This window comes from Kryptolebias marmoratus, unplaced genomic scaffold (genome assembly GCF_001649575.2).
Source record: "Kryptolebias marmoratus isolate JLee-2015 unplaced genomic scaffold, ASM164957v2 Scaffold45, whole genome shotgun sequence".
Classification (NCBI taxonomy): domain Eukaryota; kingdom Metazoa; phylum Chordata; class Actinopteri; order Cyprinodontiformes; family Rivulidae; genus Kryptolebias; species Kryptolebias marmoratus.
In genome coordinates this window covers 33,283-52,097 of record NW_023665779.1, presented here as the reverse complement: position 1 = coordinate 52,097, position 18,815 = coordinate 33,283, and the positions used below count along the sequence as shown (strand labels likewise).

At 40.0% G+C, this 18,815-nt stretch overlaps 1 protein-coding gene across 1 annotated transcript in view; it reads left to right on the top strand.

Annotated features, from left to right (window-relative positions):
- lama1 (laminin, alpha 1) overlaps window positions 1-18,815 on the top strand; it is a gene marked incomplete at its 3' end in the record, with an annotated part of 54,621 nt that overhangs the window by 3,710 nt on the left and 32,096 nt on the right. The window contains 29 exon segments of the mRNA XM_037974421.1: window positions 452-564; window positions 1,190-1,241; window positions 1,373-1,563; window positions 1,700-1,879; window positions 1,959-2,048; window positions 2,142-2,259; window positions 2,366-2,544; window positions 2,952-3,045; window positions 3,139-3,284; window positions 4,317-4,457; window positions 4,538-4,693; window positions 4,767-4,868; window positions 5,445-5,659; window positions 5,785-5,896; window positions 6,063-6,173; window positions 6,250-6,377; window positions 7,484-7,570; window positions 7,961-8,172; window positions 8,649-8,755; window positions 9,147-9,327; window positions 9,406-9,542; window positions 9,635-9,868; window positions 11,680-11,823; window positions 11,908-12,087; window positions 12,889-13,074; window positions 13,163-13,290; window positions 13,389-13,506; window positions 14,832-14,972; window positions 16,482-16,588. Coding sequence (XP_037830349.1) covers window positions 452-564; window positions 1,190-1,241; window positions 1,373-1,563; window positions 1,700-1,879; window positions 1,959-2,048; window positions 2,142-2,259; window positions 2,366-2,544; window positions 2,952-3,045; window positions 3,139-3,284; window positions 4,317-4,457; window positions 4,538-4,693; window positions 4,767-4,868; window positions 5,445-5,659; window positions 5,785-5,896; window positions 6,063-6,173; window positions 6,250-6,377; window positions 7,484-7,570; window positions 7,961-8,172; window positions 8,649-8,755; window positions 9,147-9,327; window positions 9,406-9,542; window positions 9,635-9,868; window positions 11,680-11,823; window positions 11,908-12,087; window positions 12,889-13,074; window positions 13,163-13,290; window positions 13,389-13,506; window positions 14,832-14,972; window positions 16,482-16,588 — 4,090 coding nt within the window.

The following is an 18,815-nucleotide window of genomic DNA, read 5'->3' as shown; positions in this document are numbered from 1 at the left end:
AAAATGGTGGAAGAAACGAAACTTAACGAACTTCAGTGGGCGTGTTCTTGTTTTACTCCGATATGATTTACTCTGTTTTTTTCCTCCGATTCTATTGACCAATTGACACAATTTTACTCTATAATGTATAAACATGACTCTTTTAGATGAAAATAATGTTAACTCCGAAAAAATTACTCTTCTATTTTTCCTGTGCAGTCAGTTCAAATCATTAAGTAACACATGACAGGTGGGATTTTTAAGAAACTAGGACCTGGGATGCAGAAACAAGAACATAAGACTAGACGACCCCCTGGAGCCTCAAACAACTAAATTCCCAAAAACTGAGCCTCTAGAATCTTAGACAATCCAAAATCAACTGAAAGAGCTGCTCAGAGTAAAGGTGTAACACATAGTGAGCAGGGTCTAGAAAATAAGAAAGTAGAAAGTAACGGTTTTCTGCTGCATACAGAACGTCATCCGATCACAAATGCCATTGATGGAACCAATCAGTGGTGGCAGAGTCCAAGTATCAAGAATGGACACCAGTTTCATTGGATCACTATTACCCTGGATCTGAAACAGGTGAGTAAGTGTGAGTCAGTCAGACTGACTTCTATTTTAAATAAAGTCTGTAGAAAATTATGGGATGTGCAACTGAAAAATGTTCAAGTAAACGCTAACCATATCATCTGTCAAGAAGGTTAGATTATATGTAAATCACTCTTACAAACATGCAAGGTCTTAGTGTCTGAATATCAGGGAAATTTGAATATAATAAAGTAAAATAAAATATTGTTTTGATTTTCCAAGAAGCAGCGAAGAACCCTAAAAGATTTAAAGTGTCTGTGAAGAGTGGACCAAACTCCATCCTGAGATTTGTGCAGACCTAGTGACTAGAAGCAATATCATACCAACAAAGATTTTTGCACCAGGTGCTAAGTTGTGGTTTGCTTGGTAAATACTTCGCCCGTTGTAGTTGTAGGTATCAAAGCTAACATGATAAGCATCGTGAGATCAACTTCTAGGATTACCTTGATTTTTTTTAAAGACAATTAAGGTCAATAATGATGACCTTGGTTGGATTTGTTAAATCTGCTTTATAAAAGAAACATCTGGATCTCCTGAACCTGCTGAGTATTTCAGACCTTAAGTGCCTACGTAACACAACTCTTCTTCATGTACCGGTAACATGATTTTATTTGTTCAGGTTTTTCAGGTTGCTTACATCATAATCAAAGCAGCCAACTCTCCACGACCAGGTGAGACATTTCCCTATCTGTTTTTCTGTCTATCTACATTTATCTATGTTTACTGGCCATTCACTAAGATTAGAGGTGTGACAAACAATTGCACATTTTTTACACTGACAGTGTAAAAACCTGTGTTGCAGGTAATTGGATTCTGGAACACTCTCTGGATGGAGTGACCTTTGACCCCTGGCAGTTTTATGCCATCAATGATTTGGAGTGTTTGTCTCATTACAACATAACGCCTAGACTTGGACCACCCACATATAGGAGCGACACCGAGGTCATATGTACATCTTACTACTCTAGGCTAAACCCGCTGGAGCACGGAGAGGTGAGATGGACAATCTACCTGTCTAATCATCTGTCTGTAAACGGTCTGTCTCTCAGATCCACATATAGAAGTGAGACAGGCTGTTCTACCTGTCTGAGGGTTTGTCTGTCTTTCTGTTTGTCTATTTGTCTTTCAGATCCACACTTCCCTGATTAACGGACGGCCCGGAGCTGATAATTTGACCCCTGATCTGCTGAACTTTACATCAGCTCGTTACATAAGACTGAGACTTCAGCGAATCAGAACACTCAATGCTGATCTGATGACATTAAGCACTCATGACCCACAAGACATTGACCCAATTGTGACCAGGAGGGTAAGACAGGCAGCAGACACACTGACAGAAGGGAGTGCCTGTTTCATGACTCTCATCTTGTTATTACTCTGTTTTTCAGTATTACTACTCCCTCAAGGATATTTCTGTGGGTGGGATGTGCATCTGCTATGGGCATGCCCAGAGATGCCCATTGGATCTGGTTACCAAAGTAATGACAGACCTCTTCACCTGTTGAGTGGTCAGACTTAAAAAAGGTCAGACATGTAAGAAAAGATTTACATCTGTATGTGTTTCCCTGCAGAAGCTACAGTGTGTATGTGAGCACAACACCTGTGGAGAAAATTGCAATGAGTGCTGCCCTGGTTACCACCAGCTGCCTTGGAAACCAGGAACTATCTCTGAGGGAAACACGTGTGAAAGTGTGTAAAACCAATAAGTTATACAAGTCTACAAATAAATTACACATTACTTAACTAACCTTGTTTTAGTGTCTCACATACTCTCACCTGTCTCTCTCTCTTTCAGAGTGCAACTGTCACAACAAAGCCCTAGACTGTTTTTACAACCAGACGGTTTCTGAACTCTCTTTGAGTAGGAACACCCGCGGTCTTTATAAAGGAGGTGGAGTATGTATCAACTGTCAGCAAAATACAGATGGTGTCAACTGTGAGACCTGCAAGGACGGATACTACAAACCCACTGAGGTACTGACTCACCCACCCACCCATCCATCCATCCATCCATCCATCCATCTTCTTCCACTTATGCATGGTCTGGTCATGAAAGTAACAAGTCAAGGAGCGAAAAGTCAACATCCCTCTTCCCAGTGGATCCCAAGATGTTCCCAAGCCAGAGGGGATATATATACAGTTGAAACCAGCCTGCCAGTGGGGTGACATTTCATATACGCATAACCAGTTTGTGACATCATGATACCAAGGCCAGAGTACTGCCCAGTTCACACAGCACCAAACCATGACTTTTCTCCCAAGAGGTGGTGGGCATAGATCGCGATAGCTTCCCTTTAGCTTTTTTGGCCTTGCAATATTATGCAGCCAAGCATAATTTTAAAACCATTTTGTTTGGTTTTTTTGGTTGTTTTTTTGTATAGGTGTCTCCGTACTCAGACTTCCCATGTGTTGAGTGTAAGTGTGATCCAAGAGGATCAAAGTCCCCAGTCTGCAGCAGAGATGACTCACAACCAGGTGAGCCTTTGTTGTCAATTGTAACTTGTGTTTCCAACCTTCACAACAAAAATTAATTGTGGCTCTGACTGTGTGGTTCTGGTTTGTCTGTAGGTCAGTGTGAGTGTAAAGACGGTTTCACAGGTCAACAGTGTGATCATTGTGCATTTGGATACCGAGATTTTCCCCATTGTGTTCACTGTGAGTGTAACCCAGCAGGTAGCACCAACTCTGACCCCTGCAGCCCCTGCACCTGCAAGGTAAACTCTGTCCTCTGATTTCTCACCTGTCCTCTGATGTCTCATCTATCCTCTTATTTCTCACCTGATGTTTTGACTGTAAGAACATGTATTAAAACCTGAGCAACACATCCACTCTACGATTTACGTACAGTTGATGTCTCCATCTTTATTTCTTCCACTCCACTTGAAGATGAAAAATCTGCAGAGAAAAATATTAATTTAACAGTTACATTTGTGAGATTGTTTACTCTTTTAACTCATGCATAATAACTATCACAGTATGGACATTTATCCATCACCAATTTGTTTCTTTCAATCATTAAATTTTCTGACTTGTTCAAGCGGCTAGCCGCAATAATAAAATTTGTTTTTTAAACTCATGAAGGCTGGACAAAAGTCATGGAGTCATAAATTCAATATATTTCTCATATAGATGGTTAATGTGTTCTTAAATTAAAACAAATTGTCAATGGATGCCAACTACCACATACATGTTTACCCAAGGAAACAGCTGAAGTGACTGAAAATATGTCAAATGGTAAACCTACTGATCTAGCAGAAGTTTTGCAAAAATTGTGGTCGTTTGAATTCCGTGCTTTGTTTTTATGGTGCTCCCTGCTTCATGCCAAAGATTCATTTTTAGCCCGCTTTTTCTGAGATTTTATGCTTGATTGATTCCACCATATTTGTAAATTTTACACAGAATACAGCCAGCCCAATATACATCAATCACATAGGTCAAGTTTTCAAGTGGTTTTCAGCAGATTCAGTACTTTACATCTAGTGCATGCCCACATTTTAGAATTGTATTCAAGATATCTGGAATACTACTAGAGTAAACCTTTTCAAACTGCACCATTTGATATAGTTAAGGGTCATCTTTTTGAATTTTTGATTTTATGCTTTGCACCAAGTACCTTTAACTATTGTTCCACTTGTGACCACTTTATGTTCTTGAATCAAGGTTACATGCCCACCCCAACCCTACCAAATATAAGTTCACCTGATATTTTGACATCTTGGACATCTAACCTGTTCCTACTTCTGCAGGTGAATGTGATGGGAGTCCACTGTGATCTATGTAAACAAGGGTTTTACAACTTACAGGAAAGCAACATTCTTGGCTGTACAGACTGTTTTTGTTTTGGTGTTTCTGATGTCTGTGAGAGTTCTGGCTGGGCCACAGCTCAGGTAAAGATCTACCACACCTCTGCTCAGGCACAAACCAGACTCATTTTTAATACATGTTTCTGACGATATTTCTTTTTCAGGTTATTTTTACAGATGGAATACTTTATCCGCCCAATTCTCTCCAAATCCCGCATGTTTATGTAAATGACCTTCTAATCCCCAGTAACACTTCCTCTGGCAGAGACCACCAACAGGTGCTGTGGTGGGTGGCACCTAAAACTTTCATCGGCAGCAAGGTTAGCTATAATCTCTGAATAACATCTTACACCTGTCGATATGTCTACTAATCACCTCCCTGTTGCTCTACAGCTGGTGTCTTATGGAGGCTTTCTCAGTTTTTCTGTGGTTTATGACATCCCATTGGACAACAAAGACCAGTCTCTGCCAGCCCACTGTGATGTCCTCATTGAGGTGAGAACAAGTTTGTGATTACTCTCTGAGGTTCTATGGACGTCCCAGTGGTTTTATTCACATGAACCCTAACAACATTTAACCCTGCAGTGGACTTTTCTGTTTAACAGAAAGTGAACCAACAGGCAAAAGGTCTTTTTTTCCTGCCACGTGAAAAAATAATAATAATACTGTTCTAAAATTGTTCAACATGAATGACCGGTACCATGCACCGAAGTTAAGAGTTCTAGAGATTAGTAGTTATTGTCTAGTTGTCTGCTTAAGCATTGTCTTTGTGTTTTTATCTTATCTGAATCAGAATTGTTTATTCTGACAATGTAATTACAGGTCTATTCTTTTTATGTTGTAACTGCTGAGGAGAAGCAGAATCACTAAAAATGTTATATATTCTCAGCTCTGAATTTTAACAGATTCTTTGTTTCATATTAAAAGTGAGGATTAAGGATAAATCTTTTTTATCAAAGAAAAGTTTTGTGAAAACAAATTTTCACTGTTCAGATTTTATGTTGCAAACTTCAGTTGCTTCTACTTTAAGGACAAAAGCACCCATATGCTCTGTCTGTTCTTCATTTTCAGGGCAATGGTCGAGCTCTTCGTCTCTTGTCTCCTCTTCTCCTCTTCCTCTCCCCACTGGCTGAAAAAATGGTGGCTGTGGCAATGCTTCCTCAGCATTTTGTAGATGATCAAAGTGGCACTAGAGTGAATCGTGATGATCTGCTGTTAGTGCTGACTGACATAACATCACTGTTGGTTACACTTCATCTGAACACCTCGGCTGAAGGACAAATACGGTGAGGAAAAGTCATTGATGACCTGTAATATATGGCAATGAAGGCTCACAAAGTGTCAGCAGATAAGGATGAGGTTCCCACCAGTGGTTTAAACACTAACATCAATGTCTCTGTATGTTTTCCAGGCTCAGCTCAGTCTCTCTTGACTTTGCAGATTCTGGCTCAGGTTCTGGCATTCAGGCTGTTGCTGTGGAACTGTGTGAATGTCCGTGGGGTTACAGTGGCACTTCCTGTGAGGTAAGCAGCTCACTTTATTTAACAGAATACTTGTGTCAGAACTGTCAGATTCTGTTTCTCTAATAATTTCTCAATTAGTGGCTTAGGGTTCTGTTGATCCAGCTCGTGGGGAAGGTTCTGCTGTGGAAACATGTGGCCAACCCTTTGCTTGTGTTTGTGTTTTTAGGCATGTCATTCGGGGTTTTACAGAGTGGGTGGTGTTTTGTTTGGAGGAAATTGTATGCAGTGTGAATGTAACAATCATTCCACAGAGTGCAATATCCATGGAGTCTGTGTGGTGAGTTTTCAGCAATATGATTTTCACAATGTTACTGGTACCTGAAGTGAACTCTCTGAACAACTGTTTCCCTTAGGGCTGCATCCATAACACCACTGGTCCTCACTGTGATCAGTGCTTTCCTGGTTTCTATGGCAATGCAACAGAGGGAACAATGGATGACTGTCAGTTGTGCCCATGTCCTTTAACAGAACCGTCCAACAGGTTTGTCTCATCACACTGTAATTAAATTATTCTCATAAAACTACACATCAGACAACTGTCAGCTGTGTTCATGTCTTCTAATAGATGTGTCCAGTGGGTTTGTCACATCACATAACACCGTTATGGATTTGTCATGTAACAGTCTGTCAGTTTCTTCAGAAACGCTGACTAAACTGTGTAAATAAAACTCACCACTACTGTGTTGATGTGATAAGGTTCAATCAAAGGGCTGATACATTCAGAAAGACAAAATTTATCTTCTGTGTTTAACCCATCACTTGTGTGAGACACACACAAGTGGAGCAGTGGGCAGCAATTTAAACACCCTGGGAGCAGTTCAGGATTAGTTGTCTTGCTCAGGACATGGTGGGGAATCCACACGCAGACTCACACACATGTACAACTAATATTTGGTTAATTATCTCTTACCAAGTGTCACCTTGATCACTAGCTTTTTGTTTCCATCAACAAGCTTTTGGGTGATATTTGACCACTCGTCTTGGCAGAACTGGTAGAGTTCATTAAATTTGTTGGTTTTCTGAAAAAACCTGGCTTTCAATCCACAAATTTTCAATTTGTTTGAGGTTGGAGCTTTGGGAAGGCCATTCTAGAGGTTTAATGTTAGCCTGCCTTATCCAATCAGAAACCAGTTCTGATGTGTGTTTGAGATCATTGGCCTGTTGAAACAACCAACTGTGTCCAAATTTCAACCATCAAGCTGCTGTTTTGGGGTAAAGTTACAGAATTTGGAGGTCGTCCTCCTTTTCATTATTCCATCTACTTTGTGCAGTGCGCCAATACCACAGCATGATGGCACCGCCAACATGATTGACAGTTGGGACATTGTTCGTAAGGTTTAAAAGCCTCACCTTGACTCCTCCAAACATCCTTTGTGTCATTATTTTCAAACAGCTCAATTTTTGTCTCGTCTGAAAATCAAACTTTTCTCCAGCAGAAATTTGGCTTGTCCATGTGGACACCTGCAGGTTTCAGTCCAGCTTGAAGGAGTGGCTTTTAGAGCAGGAGCTTCTCACTTGGTTGTCACCCTCTCAGGTCTACAGCAATGTAATACTTGTTTTAAGAGTAACAAAACCTGTATGCTTTAGTTTCAGTCCCACCTGTGTGCTGGAGCAGTCTGGTCAGGTGTCATGTGATCAGTGTCAGCCTGGTTACACTGGGACAAACTGTGAGAGGTGAAAATAATTGATTAACTAAAGCTAGATTTATACATCGTTAGAAGTGAAGAAATCAGTTCTTGCCCATGTGGTTGTGCAACGAAAAACATGTCATTTTGTTCACTGAAGTGCTTCAACAGCCCCTTCTCGACACAAGGTCTGGGAGGGCTCTCCATAGCTGTGCTGGATGTGCAGAAATACGCTGCCAGGCCAAGTCACTGTGGGAGGAAGGAGGGGTTTCCTGGGGGTTCTGCGCTGCAGTTCTCATAGAGTATAAAATGTCCATGGGAAAAAGAACATCTCACAACGATGTGACCACGAGCAGATTTCTTCACTTCTTGTTGAGTATAAATCATTTATTGGTGGACTGATGTACCTATCTTGACACCTGTATGCTTGTGTCACCAGGTGTGCCAGTGGATTCTATGGTAATCCACAGGTAGTGGGCGGAGCCTGTCTTCGCTGTGAGTGTAATGGTAACATTAATGTCAGTGAGACGGGATACTGTGACATTGTTACGGGGGACTGTCTGCATTGCCTCGGAAATACCGCAGGAAGACACTGTGAGGTCTGTCGACCAGGTTACTATGGAGATGCAGTGCATGCCAACGACTGTAAGGGTGAGTTTTTAATACTCTTAATTTTGTCTGACAGGCAGACTGCTGCAACTGTTTGTGAAAAATGTATTGGACAATTTAAACAGAGTATGTGCTCAACAATCACACTCGAAACAGGTCAGAGTCTGGAAAGTTTAAATATATCCTACTTCCCCCTCCACACACACACAAGGTAACACACTGTCACAGAAGGAATGTTCGTTTTCAAAAATCCAGATTAGCTCTGACCATGACACATGACTGTGTGTGTGTTTTGGTGTATATGTATGGGCTGCCATCTGCTGGTGTAATTATAAAACTGCTAACTTTTACTAACACATCAGTATAAATTACTAGAAAAGTGAAGACTCAATGAAGTTGTAGTTCTAAGTAAACATAAGAAATTACATGTTCTGGAGGGGGCCGGTTTTATTTGTGGCGGGTGGAGTTTGGTGCTTTGTGTCAGTGACAGTGGGCGGAGCTTTGGCTTTCTCTTACAGAGTGTGGCTGTGATGTCAGTGGTGCCATTTCCACCATGTGTGATGTCAAATCAGGCCAGTGTCTGTGCAGAGAAAATGTGACAGGACGCACTTGTGAACGCTGCCAGGTAACGAGCACACACACACGCACACACACCATGTTACACTCACAGCTAACACAGGCCCTGACTACTACCTGTGTGTTACCTTAGACTTCACACTATACTTATCCTGTTTTTTCTTCTATATGTTTTTAGACTAACTACTTCTGTATTCTTTGAAACTTCTAGTTAAACCATTCAAACACATCATCTAACACAGTTTATCTATAAGGTGTGGGTTGACACTAACTATTTTTGTGGTAAAACTCTTCAAATGATTTAACCAATATTGAAAATTAAGCTTGATATTCTTCAACTCAGTTTCAAATTCAGCAGACTTCAGCAACATCATTCACACTACATTTTAAATAAAATTACAAATTTTCTCTAGTTTATATTTTGTTGTTTATGTTTTCAGTCGAGCTTCTTTGGGCTTCAAAGTGGGTATGGCTGTCAGCCCTGTGGCTGCATCCAATCAGCATCTATCTCTGAGTCATGTGATGAAGAGGGACAATGTCAGTGCATAGAGGGAGTGGCTGGAGATAAGTGTGATCGTTGTAGAAGGGGTTATTATGGTTACCATGGTGATGGTTGCAGAGGTAGGAGGACAGTATGATGAGTCAGTTAATAATTGGCTGCAGAGCTGCTCTCTAATTGGGTGTGCTCTGTTCTCCCAGCATGCAACTGTGATCACACTGGTGGCAACTGCGACCCTGAGAATGGAAAATGTGTCTGCCCACCCCAAACGGAGGGGGACACCTGCAACAGGTGTAAAACAGGTTACTGGGGTCACAATCTCACCACAGGCTGCAAGGTACCCACAAACACACAAGCACAAATGGAGACACAAAGGGTTAAAAGTTGATACCTGACCTAAATTCAGTCTAACTGTTTGTATCTGTGCAGCCATGCAGCTGCAGTGCAACAGGAAGCTTCACCCACCAGTGTGATCTGCTCAGTGGACAGTGTTTGTGCAAAGATGGCTTCTCTGGCAGGTCATGTGACCAGTGTGCATCTGGTTACCATAGTTACCCATCATGCTCAGCATGTGGCTGTGACATTGCAGGAACAAATGAGAAGTTCTGCAACACAACGCTCAACATATGTGAATGTCGGCACACTGGACAGTGTGTGTGCAAGGTAATTCTCCTGTCTGAACCAGGAACAGGTTCAGAATCTGAGCCTAGAACTAAAATCACTCCCAAGAGCTGTTTCACAAAACCTAAATGAGATTAAGATTGGATTGGTTATCTAGATTTAATCTATCCTTGGGTGAGTTTCACAAAATCAGTGACATAAGTTCCTAGAAGATTTATTCTGTGAAGTTAGCCTTGTTCAGACCAGACTAATAACCAATCTTAGTTAATTCTGGAGTTTGTTTTCATGGCCATGTCAGGAATGACCCAGACAAAAAAATGTCTTAATATTTATCTAAATCTCTTAACCCCTATTTTCATACCACTCGCTTTATTATCTTTCAATGTCATGATTGCATTATCTATTTCATGTGGGGAAACAACCACATTCTCGTTACCCTGCATGTCACCCACTACAAATGCGCTAATTTTCACACAATTAAACACCTCAATGTAGTGCCTCTGCCATAACTTAGTAATTTTTATAATTAAATACACTGATATTGTCACATCACCAGCTAATATTTATATAGTCACTCAGACTGTTTTAAACAAGCAAAAACATTTTGTCTTGTATCACAACAGTTATTGAGATGTTTCCAAAGTTGTTTTGAATATAATGAAAACAGTATACAAAGTTCCAGTTTGTAGGAGTTTCTGGCTTTATAATAATGCATCAATTTTAGATGACATGATGGAAGAAGAAACATTCAGGCTGGCAAATGTTTCGAACATGAAAGTGTTTTAGGACAAACTGGACCTGTGGGCTCTTTATGCATGAGCAGTACCAGTCTGTGTCTGTGGACTATCCACCCCTGTCCAAGTTGTTGCTGTTTTTCAACCATACTTAACGCGAGCACTGATATCCATCATATGAAATAGAAGAAATTACACTAACAGAACAAAAATAAAACAAAGCTTTACTCACAGAACCTTGCTGCATTGCACACTTGGAAGTGCCATCTGGTATTCTTTTTCATCTGTGGAACTAAAGTCACTTTTAAAAGTTTACATAAACTTATCAGTTAAAACCCAGTTAAATGAGTTAAATTCTAAACAAATTCATATAAAATGTAGCATTTAAATTACACTAAAAACATTATCTTATTGTTACATTACATAAACAAATTCCTTCAAAAAGGTTTAACTTCAGTTCTTTGGTGCTGGGGCAGAAGAACTGTCAGAATATATAATGACAGAAATAATTATGTATATATATTAATTATACAACTTTGAATTCATAATAGAGACTATAAATCCAGTTTAACTTGTGCTTCCCTAGTCACAGAAGTATTAACATGATTGATAACCATCAATCATTCGGCACTTTCCCCCACTCTACCAATGGTACCAGTGTGGAAATTTAACAGACAAATTAAAACCTCCCTGACATGAGCCCTCAGACTGCAGCAATGCTTTTAATCTGTCATTGATCACAAAATCTTTCAAAGTATGAAGAGGGTGGGTAATTAGCACTATTACTTAAATATAGCTTGATTCAGCTGCTCCTTTTCAGCCTAGCAAATTAAACAGATGAAGGGTTAGTTAAACCCAGCTTCCTTCTCTTATTCTGGATTACTCAAGTGTACTTTTGTGAAACAACCCCCACCTCCTGACTGGGCCAGGTTCTGGTTTGGGTCTAGATGATTCTATCTACCAATAGTTGATCAATTGTTGTAATAAAGATCAACAATCTGATCATTTTTGGGAGAAAAAAGTTTAATATAAGAAGATGAGCACACAAATATTTGTCTTCTTCTTTTACTGAGGATGTTTTCAGATACGTGTGTATTTTGATGTTATGTGTGTTTTTAGCTTGGAGTGTCAGGCCAGCACTGTGAGGAGTGTGTGTTTGGTTGGTTTGGGTTATCAGCTGAGAATCCAGATGGATGTTCTCCATGTTTCTGTTCTGGATTGAGCCAAAACTGTGAGGAGCAAGGAGGACTCACCAGAGTCCCTGTGAGTACTACTCCTGCACATGTACTATATTAATACTGAGAGTACACTATATTTCCCACATTTCTAAAATGTCTCTCTCTATAGATTATTGTTGGTCAATCGCCTGCTTTCCCATCATTGGTCAGTCTGTCTAACCCATGGGGTGTTGGATCTGGAGTTTACCAGCAGAGAGACGAAATGCTGCTTGATGCTCGCCAGCTTAATGCCAGTGGGCTCTCCGGCCCACTCTATTGGAGACTACCAGCTCTTTTTGAAGGGGTCCAGGTAAATGTGCCCACTCTGGTGATTGATACTGTCTTTGTTTTCTGACAATGTTCCCTGACCTCCCTTAGGGCTCAACATTAATCTTTGTGTCCATTAAAGCTTGATGACATACAAGTTGCATTAAGACTTTCTCATTGACCTACAAAAGTGTTCACAATCTAAAAAGCTCTTTTGTTGACTTGGGACTGAATCTGATGATGTAATTAGGTGGTGACAACATGAAAATAATAGTTCCCAGAAATAAAAAAATGCACATACTGTAGATTGAAACTCTTATTTTTTTGTTTGAGTGTTGAATAAACAAATGCCTCAACAGTGACCCCTACAAACAAAACAAATAGGAAAACATTAAGCACGTCTGCATATCTCCACAATTTTCAGACATTAGTCTGTTTTTTTTAAGTTTTAAAGCACTGCTTCATGTATTTGTATAATGCAATAACATAGTAACAAAACCATGAGTTTTTGACAACAGTTTTAAAAGGTTTTAAAGACAAGAAATTAGTGGTAAAAATTCAAATTAAGATACTGAACTTTACAGGTGTTTTTTTATGAAGGAAGATTAGAAAAATTGTGATCATAGTTTTTAGGATTAAAAACAAAACTTACATCCCTCTTTTTTATTTAAAAATTAATTTTAAATCTTTTTTTTTTAAACTTTATTCCAAGTTCATCCATCATGATCCACTGTGTGGTATACCTTTAGGGGATCCACCATGATGGTATATCCTCTTCAGAAAGATTTGTTTGTGTATGATGTGTGGTATACTTAACGCAGCACCCGACTGTGTTCCTGTGCAGTTGTTGTCATATGGCGGGCTGCTTTCGTACATCATCACCTTCTATGCTGAAGATGGTTCAGGACTGTCCAATCAGGAGCCTCAGGTGCTCATGAGGGGCGGGACCCTGGAGAAGCACATTATATACACAGATATGGTTGCCCCTAGGAATAGGATCAGGACCCAACATAACATCAGGCTGACAGAGGTACAGCAGCAAAGAATCATGAAAACCAAATGTTTCAGAATTAAATGTGACAGTTCATTTGAATGAGTTTTTTTCTTGTGTATTACAGCACAAATGGAGGTATTTCAATTCAGTGTCCCAGAAAGCAGTGAGTCACAATGACTTCATGTCCGTCCTCAGTAATATTCAATACATCATCATTAAGGCTTCGTACGGGACCGAGCTTCTGCAGAGCAGGTAATTACACATGGTTATATACAGTCCAAACACAGTACACACTTTACTAACACAGTTAGATTATGAGTTGTGTTATCATTTACTGTTGTTGTGTGAAGGATCTCTAACATCACCATGGAAACGGCTGTAAAGGCAGAGTCAGGTGACTCAACAGAAAAGGCCAGACTGATAGAGTCATGTTTATGTCCACCTGGATACACTGGACTGTCTTGTCAGGTAATCATTGTATCTCTAAATGTCCAAACCATCAGAATTTCATATAAACTCAGTTGTTTAATCAGTGCAAACTTTCAACAAATCACCATTTCAAAGCAGCAATTCTTTCTGAGCAACAGGAAGAGGAAGGAATTTCAGACAGAACTAGAATCAGGAAAGAAGACTGTTTGGGGATGAGATTAAAAAGGCAAATTGAAGGGGAAAATAAGCGCTTCAAGAGAACTAGTCCAAACTATGATAATTTTCATCTTTTTTTCCTCATCCTAGTATTAAATGTGGGATGCAGGCTGCACTACAGAGAACAGAAGAGACCTGTCCCAGATAGTTAAAATCTGCCCAGAGGATTTTAGGTGCTCCACTTTTTTCCATGAACTGTCTAATTGTCCAATTGTGGTGAGCCTGTGTGAACTGTAGTATCAGTTTCCCGTTCTTAGCTGACAGGAGTGGCACCCTTTGTGTTCTTTTGCTGCTGTAGCCCATATGCTTCCAGGCTGGATGTATTGTGCATTCAGAGATGGTTCTGCAGACTGTGGTTGCAACGAGTGGTTATTTGAGCTACTGTTGTCTTTCTGTCATTTCAAAACAGCCTCCCCCTTCTTCTCTGACATTACCAGGGCATTTTTGTCCACACAAACGCCACTCACTGTTAGTTTCATATTTTGGACCATTGTCTGTACATCCTAGAAATGGTTGTGTGTAAAAAATCTTAGTTTCTGAAATACTAAAACCAGCCTATCTGACACCAACAACCACGCCACTTAAATCCCCTTTCTTCCACATTCTGATGCTCAGTTTGAACTTTAGAAAGATGCCTTCCTCACATCATTATGCCTTAAGGCATTGTGTTGCTGCCATGTGGTTGTCTGATTAGCCATTTGTGTTAACAAGTAATTGGACAAGTGTACCTAATAAAATGACCAATGAGTGTATATTTAAAGAGTATTGGTCCAAGCACTGAACCCCGAGGTACTCCATGACTAACTCTGGCATCTTTAACTACAGAATAGAAGTCCAGTTGATTTTGTTTTATGACCTTTTTTTGGATTTCTAATTCAATGTCCCTTTGGCCTTTGTCTTTTTCTCTGACCCGTCTGTCTGTGACTCGTCTGTCTCTCTGACCTGTCTTTCTCTCAGACTGCCTTTCCCACTCTGACCCATTTGTCTTTGACCTTTTAGTCTCTCTCTGACCTGTCCGACTCTGAATCTCTCTTTAACCCATCTATCTCAGTGACTTTCTGTCTGTCTGACCTATCTGTCTTTCTGACCCTTCTGTTCCCTTGACTTGTGTTTCTCTCTGACTAGTTTATTTTCCTGTCTCTCTGCAGGACTGTGCAGCAGGATATTTCCGACAGCCTCAGTCTGAACTTTCACTTCAGAGTCAGAAGTTGATGCTTGTTCGTCCGTGCATTCAGTGTCGTTGCAACAACCAAAGTGAGATTTGTGACCCAGAGACTGGGGACTGTCAGGTAATGTTCTTGCACACATATTAACTCTCATTCATCCATCCATCCATCTTCTAATATCTATGAATAGTCGGGTCACAGAGGCAACATGTCCAGGAGGAAAACCTAAACATCCCTTTCCACAGTTACCTTCTCTATCTCCTCCTGGGGGATCCTATGGTGTTCCTAATCCAATACTTGAAACACTGCAACTGACTTCTCTCATTCTGGGTCATAGGAAGCTGGTGTCTATCTTCAGCAGTCACTGCGTGAGAGGTGGGGAACACCTGGACAGGTCGCAAGTCCATCGTAGGGCCACATAGAGACAAACAAGACAGACAACCATTCACGCTCTCACTCACACCTAGGGACAATTTAAAGTTACCAGTTACATTAACATGCAAGTTTTTGGTCTGTGCGAGGAAACTGGAGTCCCGGTGAAAACCCAGGGGAGCACAGGGAGAACATGTAAACTCCACCCAGAAAGGCCAGGAGGTGAACCTGCACTAACCATTGCCACCCATAGTTTAATATGCAATTACAAAATAAGACATGCCACAAATGATATTTGAAACACTTGTAGAAAAGAAATAGCCATTTCAGTGCAGTGTGCACATATGAACCTGTCAAATTTACAAAACATGTAACACAGCTAACAGCTAACACAGCTAACAGCAAAATGAAGCAGCCTCCTTTCTTTAACCTGGAACCAAAGTGTCTCTTAAACATTGCAGACAGGAGTTTATTTCATTATTTTAGTTTGACTTGAACAGAAGTTGCAGTGGTGGAGGTATAGGTGTCTGACAGCTAACAGGTGACGTGTTGACAAGTGCAGCATGTCTGCTGCATTTTGCTTCAGGCTAGTGGATAAAGCAGCCCACCGAGTGGGCGAAGTTTGTACACAATCTCTATGGAGTTTTTAACATCTAAGCCACTCCTTCGTGGCTTGTCATCACTTCTAGCCGGATCATAAACCAGATGACTATTAAGGAACAGACTCAGTCTCTGCAGGTTATGGTGCTCTTTTTTCCCCTCCTTATTCTATTTCACATTTATGTTTACATTTTTTACTCAGTAATGGATGAAATTTCAAATATAAATAAGTACAATACTTGAAATAAAACACACTCAATTAAAAGTAAAAGTATTGATAATAATAATTACTTTAAAAAAGTACAAAGTATGCATAATTCATAGTTAATTACATAATGCAAGTAAATGTAATTCACTACTTTCCGCCTCTGCTTTACTCCAAGCTCCCCCCGGATCGAGCCCCTCATCTTATCTCTAAGGCTGAGCCAAGCCGCCCTACAAAAGCTCAATGTAGCCACTTGGATCTGGGATCATGTTCACATGTTAAAATATGACAGGGAATGTGTTTTCTACTGACAATTACACCAGGCAAAACATATAACCTCACATGTAAAAACATGACAGAACGTGTGCTTTCTTGTGTTGAAACACATACAGTATACCAAGCAGAACCCTAACCCATACTGGTAAAATAATATTATTGTTCCCTTTTTCATCCAGAATTGCCAGCATCACACCAGTGGGCAGCACTGTGAGCTCTGTGCCCCAGGGTATTATATGAACATCAGTGGCTGCTCTTTGTGTGCCTGCCCCCTACAGGACAACAGGTAACACTGCACCCTGTTCATCATTGCTACCTGTATGATGAACACCATTGACTCTAAGTTCATCTGAGTCAATGGTGTTCTCTGTTTTCTGTGTTTGCCAATCAGTGAAGTATTCTCTGGGTTTACCTCAGTCAGTAAAGTATTCTCCGGGTTTACCTCAGTCAGTAAAGTATTCTCCGGGTTTACCTCGGTCAGTAAGGGTTCCTTGGGTTCACCCAAATCAGTAAAGAGGTCTCTGGTTTTTTTTTTTAACATTCTTTATTTAAGAATATTGTAAATCCAACATCTATGCACATGTCTATCCATACGTGCACTTACATAGAACAACAGAAAAGAGGAAAAAAAAAAAAAAGGCTCAGCAAACATTTAAATCCATTTCAGCAGTTGACATTTTTTTTAAGTAGGTCCTCATGGGCTCCCACGAAAGGGAGGTGCACATACACTGTGTTTTCCATTAAAAGGGAGAGACATACAATACAAAGGGGATCAACACCACTTTCTATAACCAATAGCCTCCTCATCTATGTGGCCATCCAAAGTGGGAGATAGCTGGGGTCCATACACTCAGAAAAAAGTCCGTTTTTACATGAAGTTGTGCCGTTATCCTTTCCATTATATATACCTTCTTCAATCTTTCTTGCCATTGTTGAAGAGTGGGAGGTAAAGGTTTGAGCCAGGACAGAGTTATCATTTTCCTTGCAACCAGTAGGAGAATCTGCAGCAATTGGACTTTCCTTTTCCCAATATTTTCCCCTAGTTTCAAACCCAGTATGTAATGCATTGGGTTCAGTGGTAATGTGAACTTGAATATTTTCTGAATTTCTGTCTGAACCCCCTGCCAGAATGGAATCAATACTGGGCAGTCCCAAAAAATGTGAGTGTGATCCCCAATCTGATTACAGTTCCTCCAACACAAATTTGTAGCATTTCTGTCATATTTTGAAATATTAAAGGGTGTTTTGAAGAATCTTATTCTTAATTTCCAGTCAAATTCCTTCCAGCCTGGACTGTGGGTGATCTTAAAACCTTTTTCACAAATCTCTTCCCACTCCTCATCTTCAATAACAATATTCATTTCTAGTTCCCATTTTTGCTTTATATCCATAGAACTGTCAGATAAATTCATCTGTAAATGTTTATAGAAATTAGATATAATCTTTCTCTTATTATTTTCCTCTACACATTTTATAATAAATGTCTCTAAAGGTAATGAATTTAGTTTCAAAGTAGGCCATTCTTTGTGTGATAAAAGGTAATCCCTTAATTGTAAGTACTTATAGAAATCTTTGGAGCACAATCCATATTTATCTTGTAACTGCTTAAATGACTTAAGGGTTTCTCCACTGAATAACTGATCAATTCTTATTAATCCTCTCTGTGCCCATCTTTGATAACCAATATCCAGTTTGTTTGGAAAAAAATCAGTAATCTTGGCTATTTTTATTATGCGTGATATTGTCAAAGGTGCTCCTATTTTCTTCCTCACTAGAGACCAAACTCTGTGCGTACAATTAACCCACTCATTTTCAATTTTTAAATCTTTCCATTTCTTTCTCTCCATAAATGGCATCGCTTCAAGAGGTACTAGCCGGCATGCTTTGTTCTCCAGATCAATCCAGTTTGTCTCCTCATCCTGTACAAGCCACTCAACCACAACACGAAGTTGTGCTGCCCAGTAATACAATCTTAGATTAGGCAGACCAAGGCCACCTTTTTCTCTTGGGCTTACTAATAATTTTTGTCTGATTCTTGGTTTCCTCCTTTGCCAAATAAAATTATTAATAATTTTATCCAAAGTTTTAAAAGTGGAGGCAGGTATCCAGATAGGTAGTGCCTGAAAGAGGTACAATAATCGTGGGAGTATATTCATTCTAACTGTTTCTATTCTGCCCAGAAGGGACAAAGGAAGAATTTCCCATCTCGTCAGGTCTGATTTTATTTGTGTAATTAATCTAGCGTAGTTTCCATTAAATAGTTGTGAGGTTTGTGGCGTAATCATCACACCTAAGTATTTGAATCCCCTCTTGGACCAGTTAAAAGTCACCTCTTTATCCAAAGCTGTCGGCCATTTGCCCACCAACATCATAGCCTCTGACTTAGTTTCATTAATTTTATAGCCTGAGATTTCACCAAATTCTTTTAAACCAGTCATGAGCCTAGGGATTGAGCTCAGAGGGTTAGAAATATACAGAATAATGTCATCTGCATACAGTGAGATTTTGTGGGT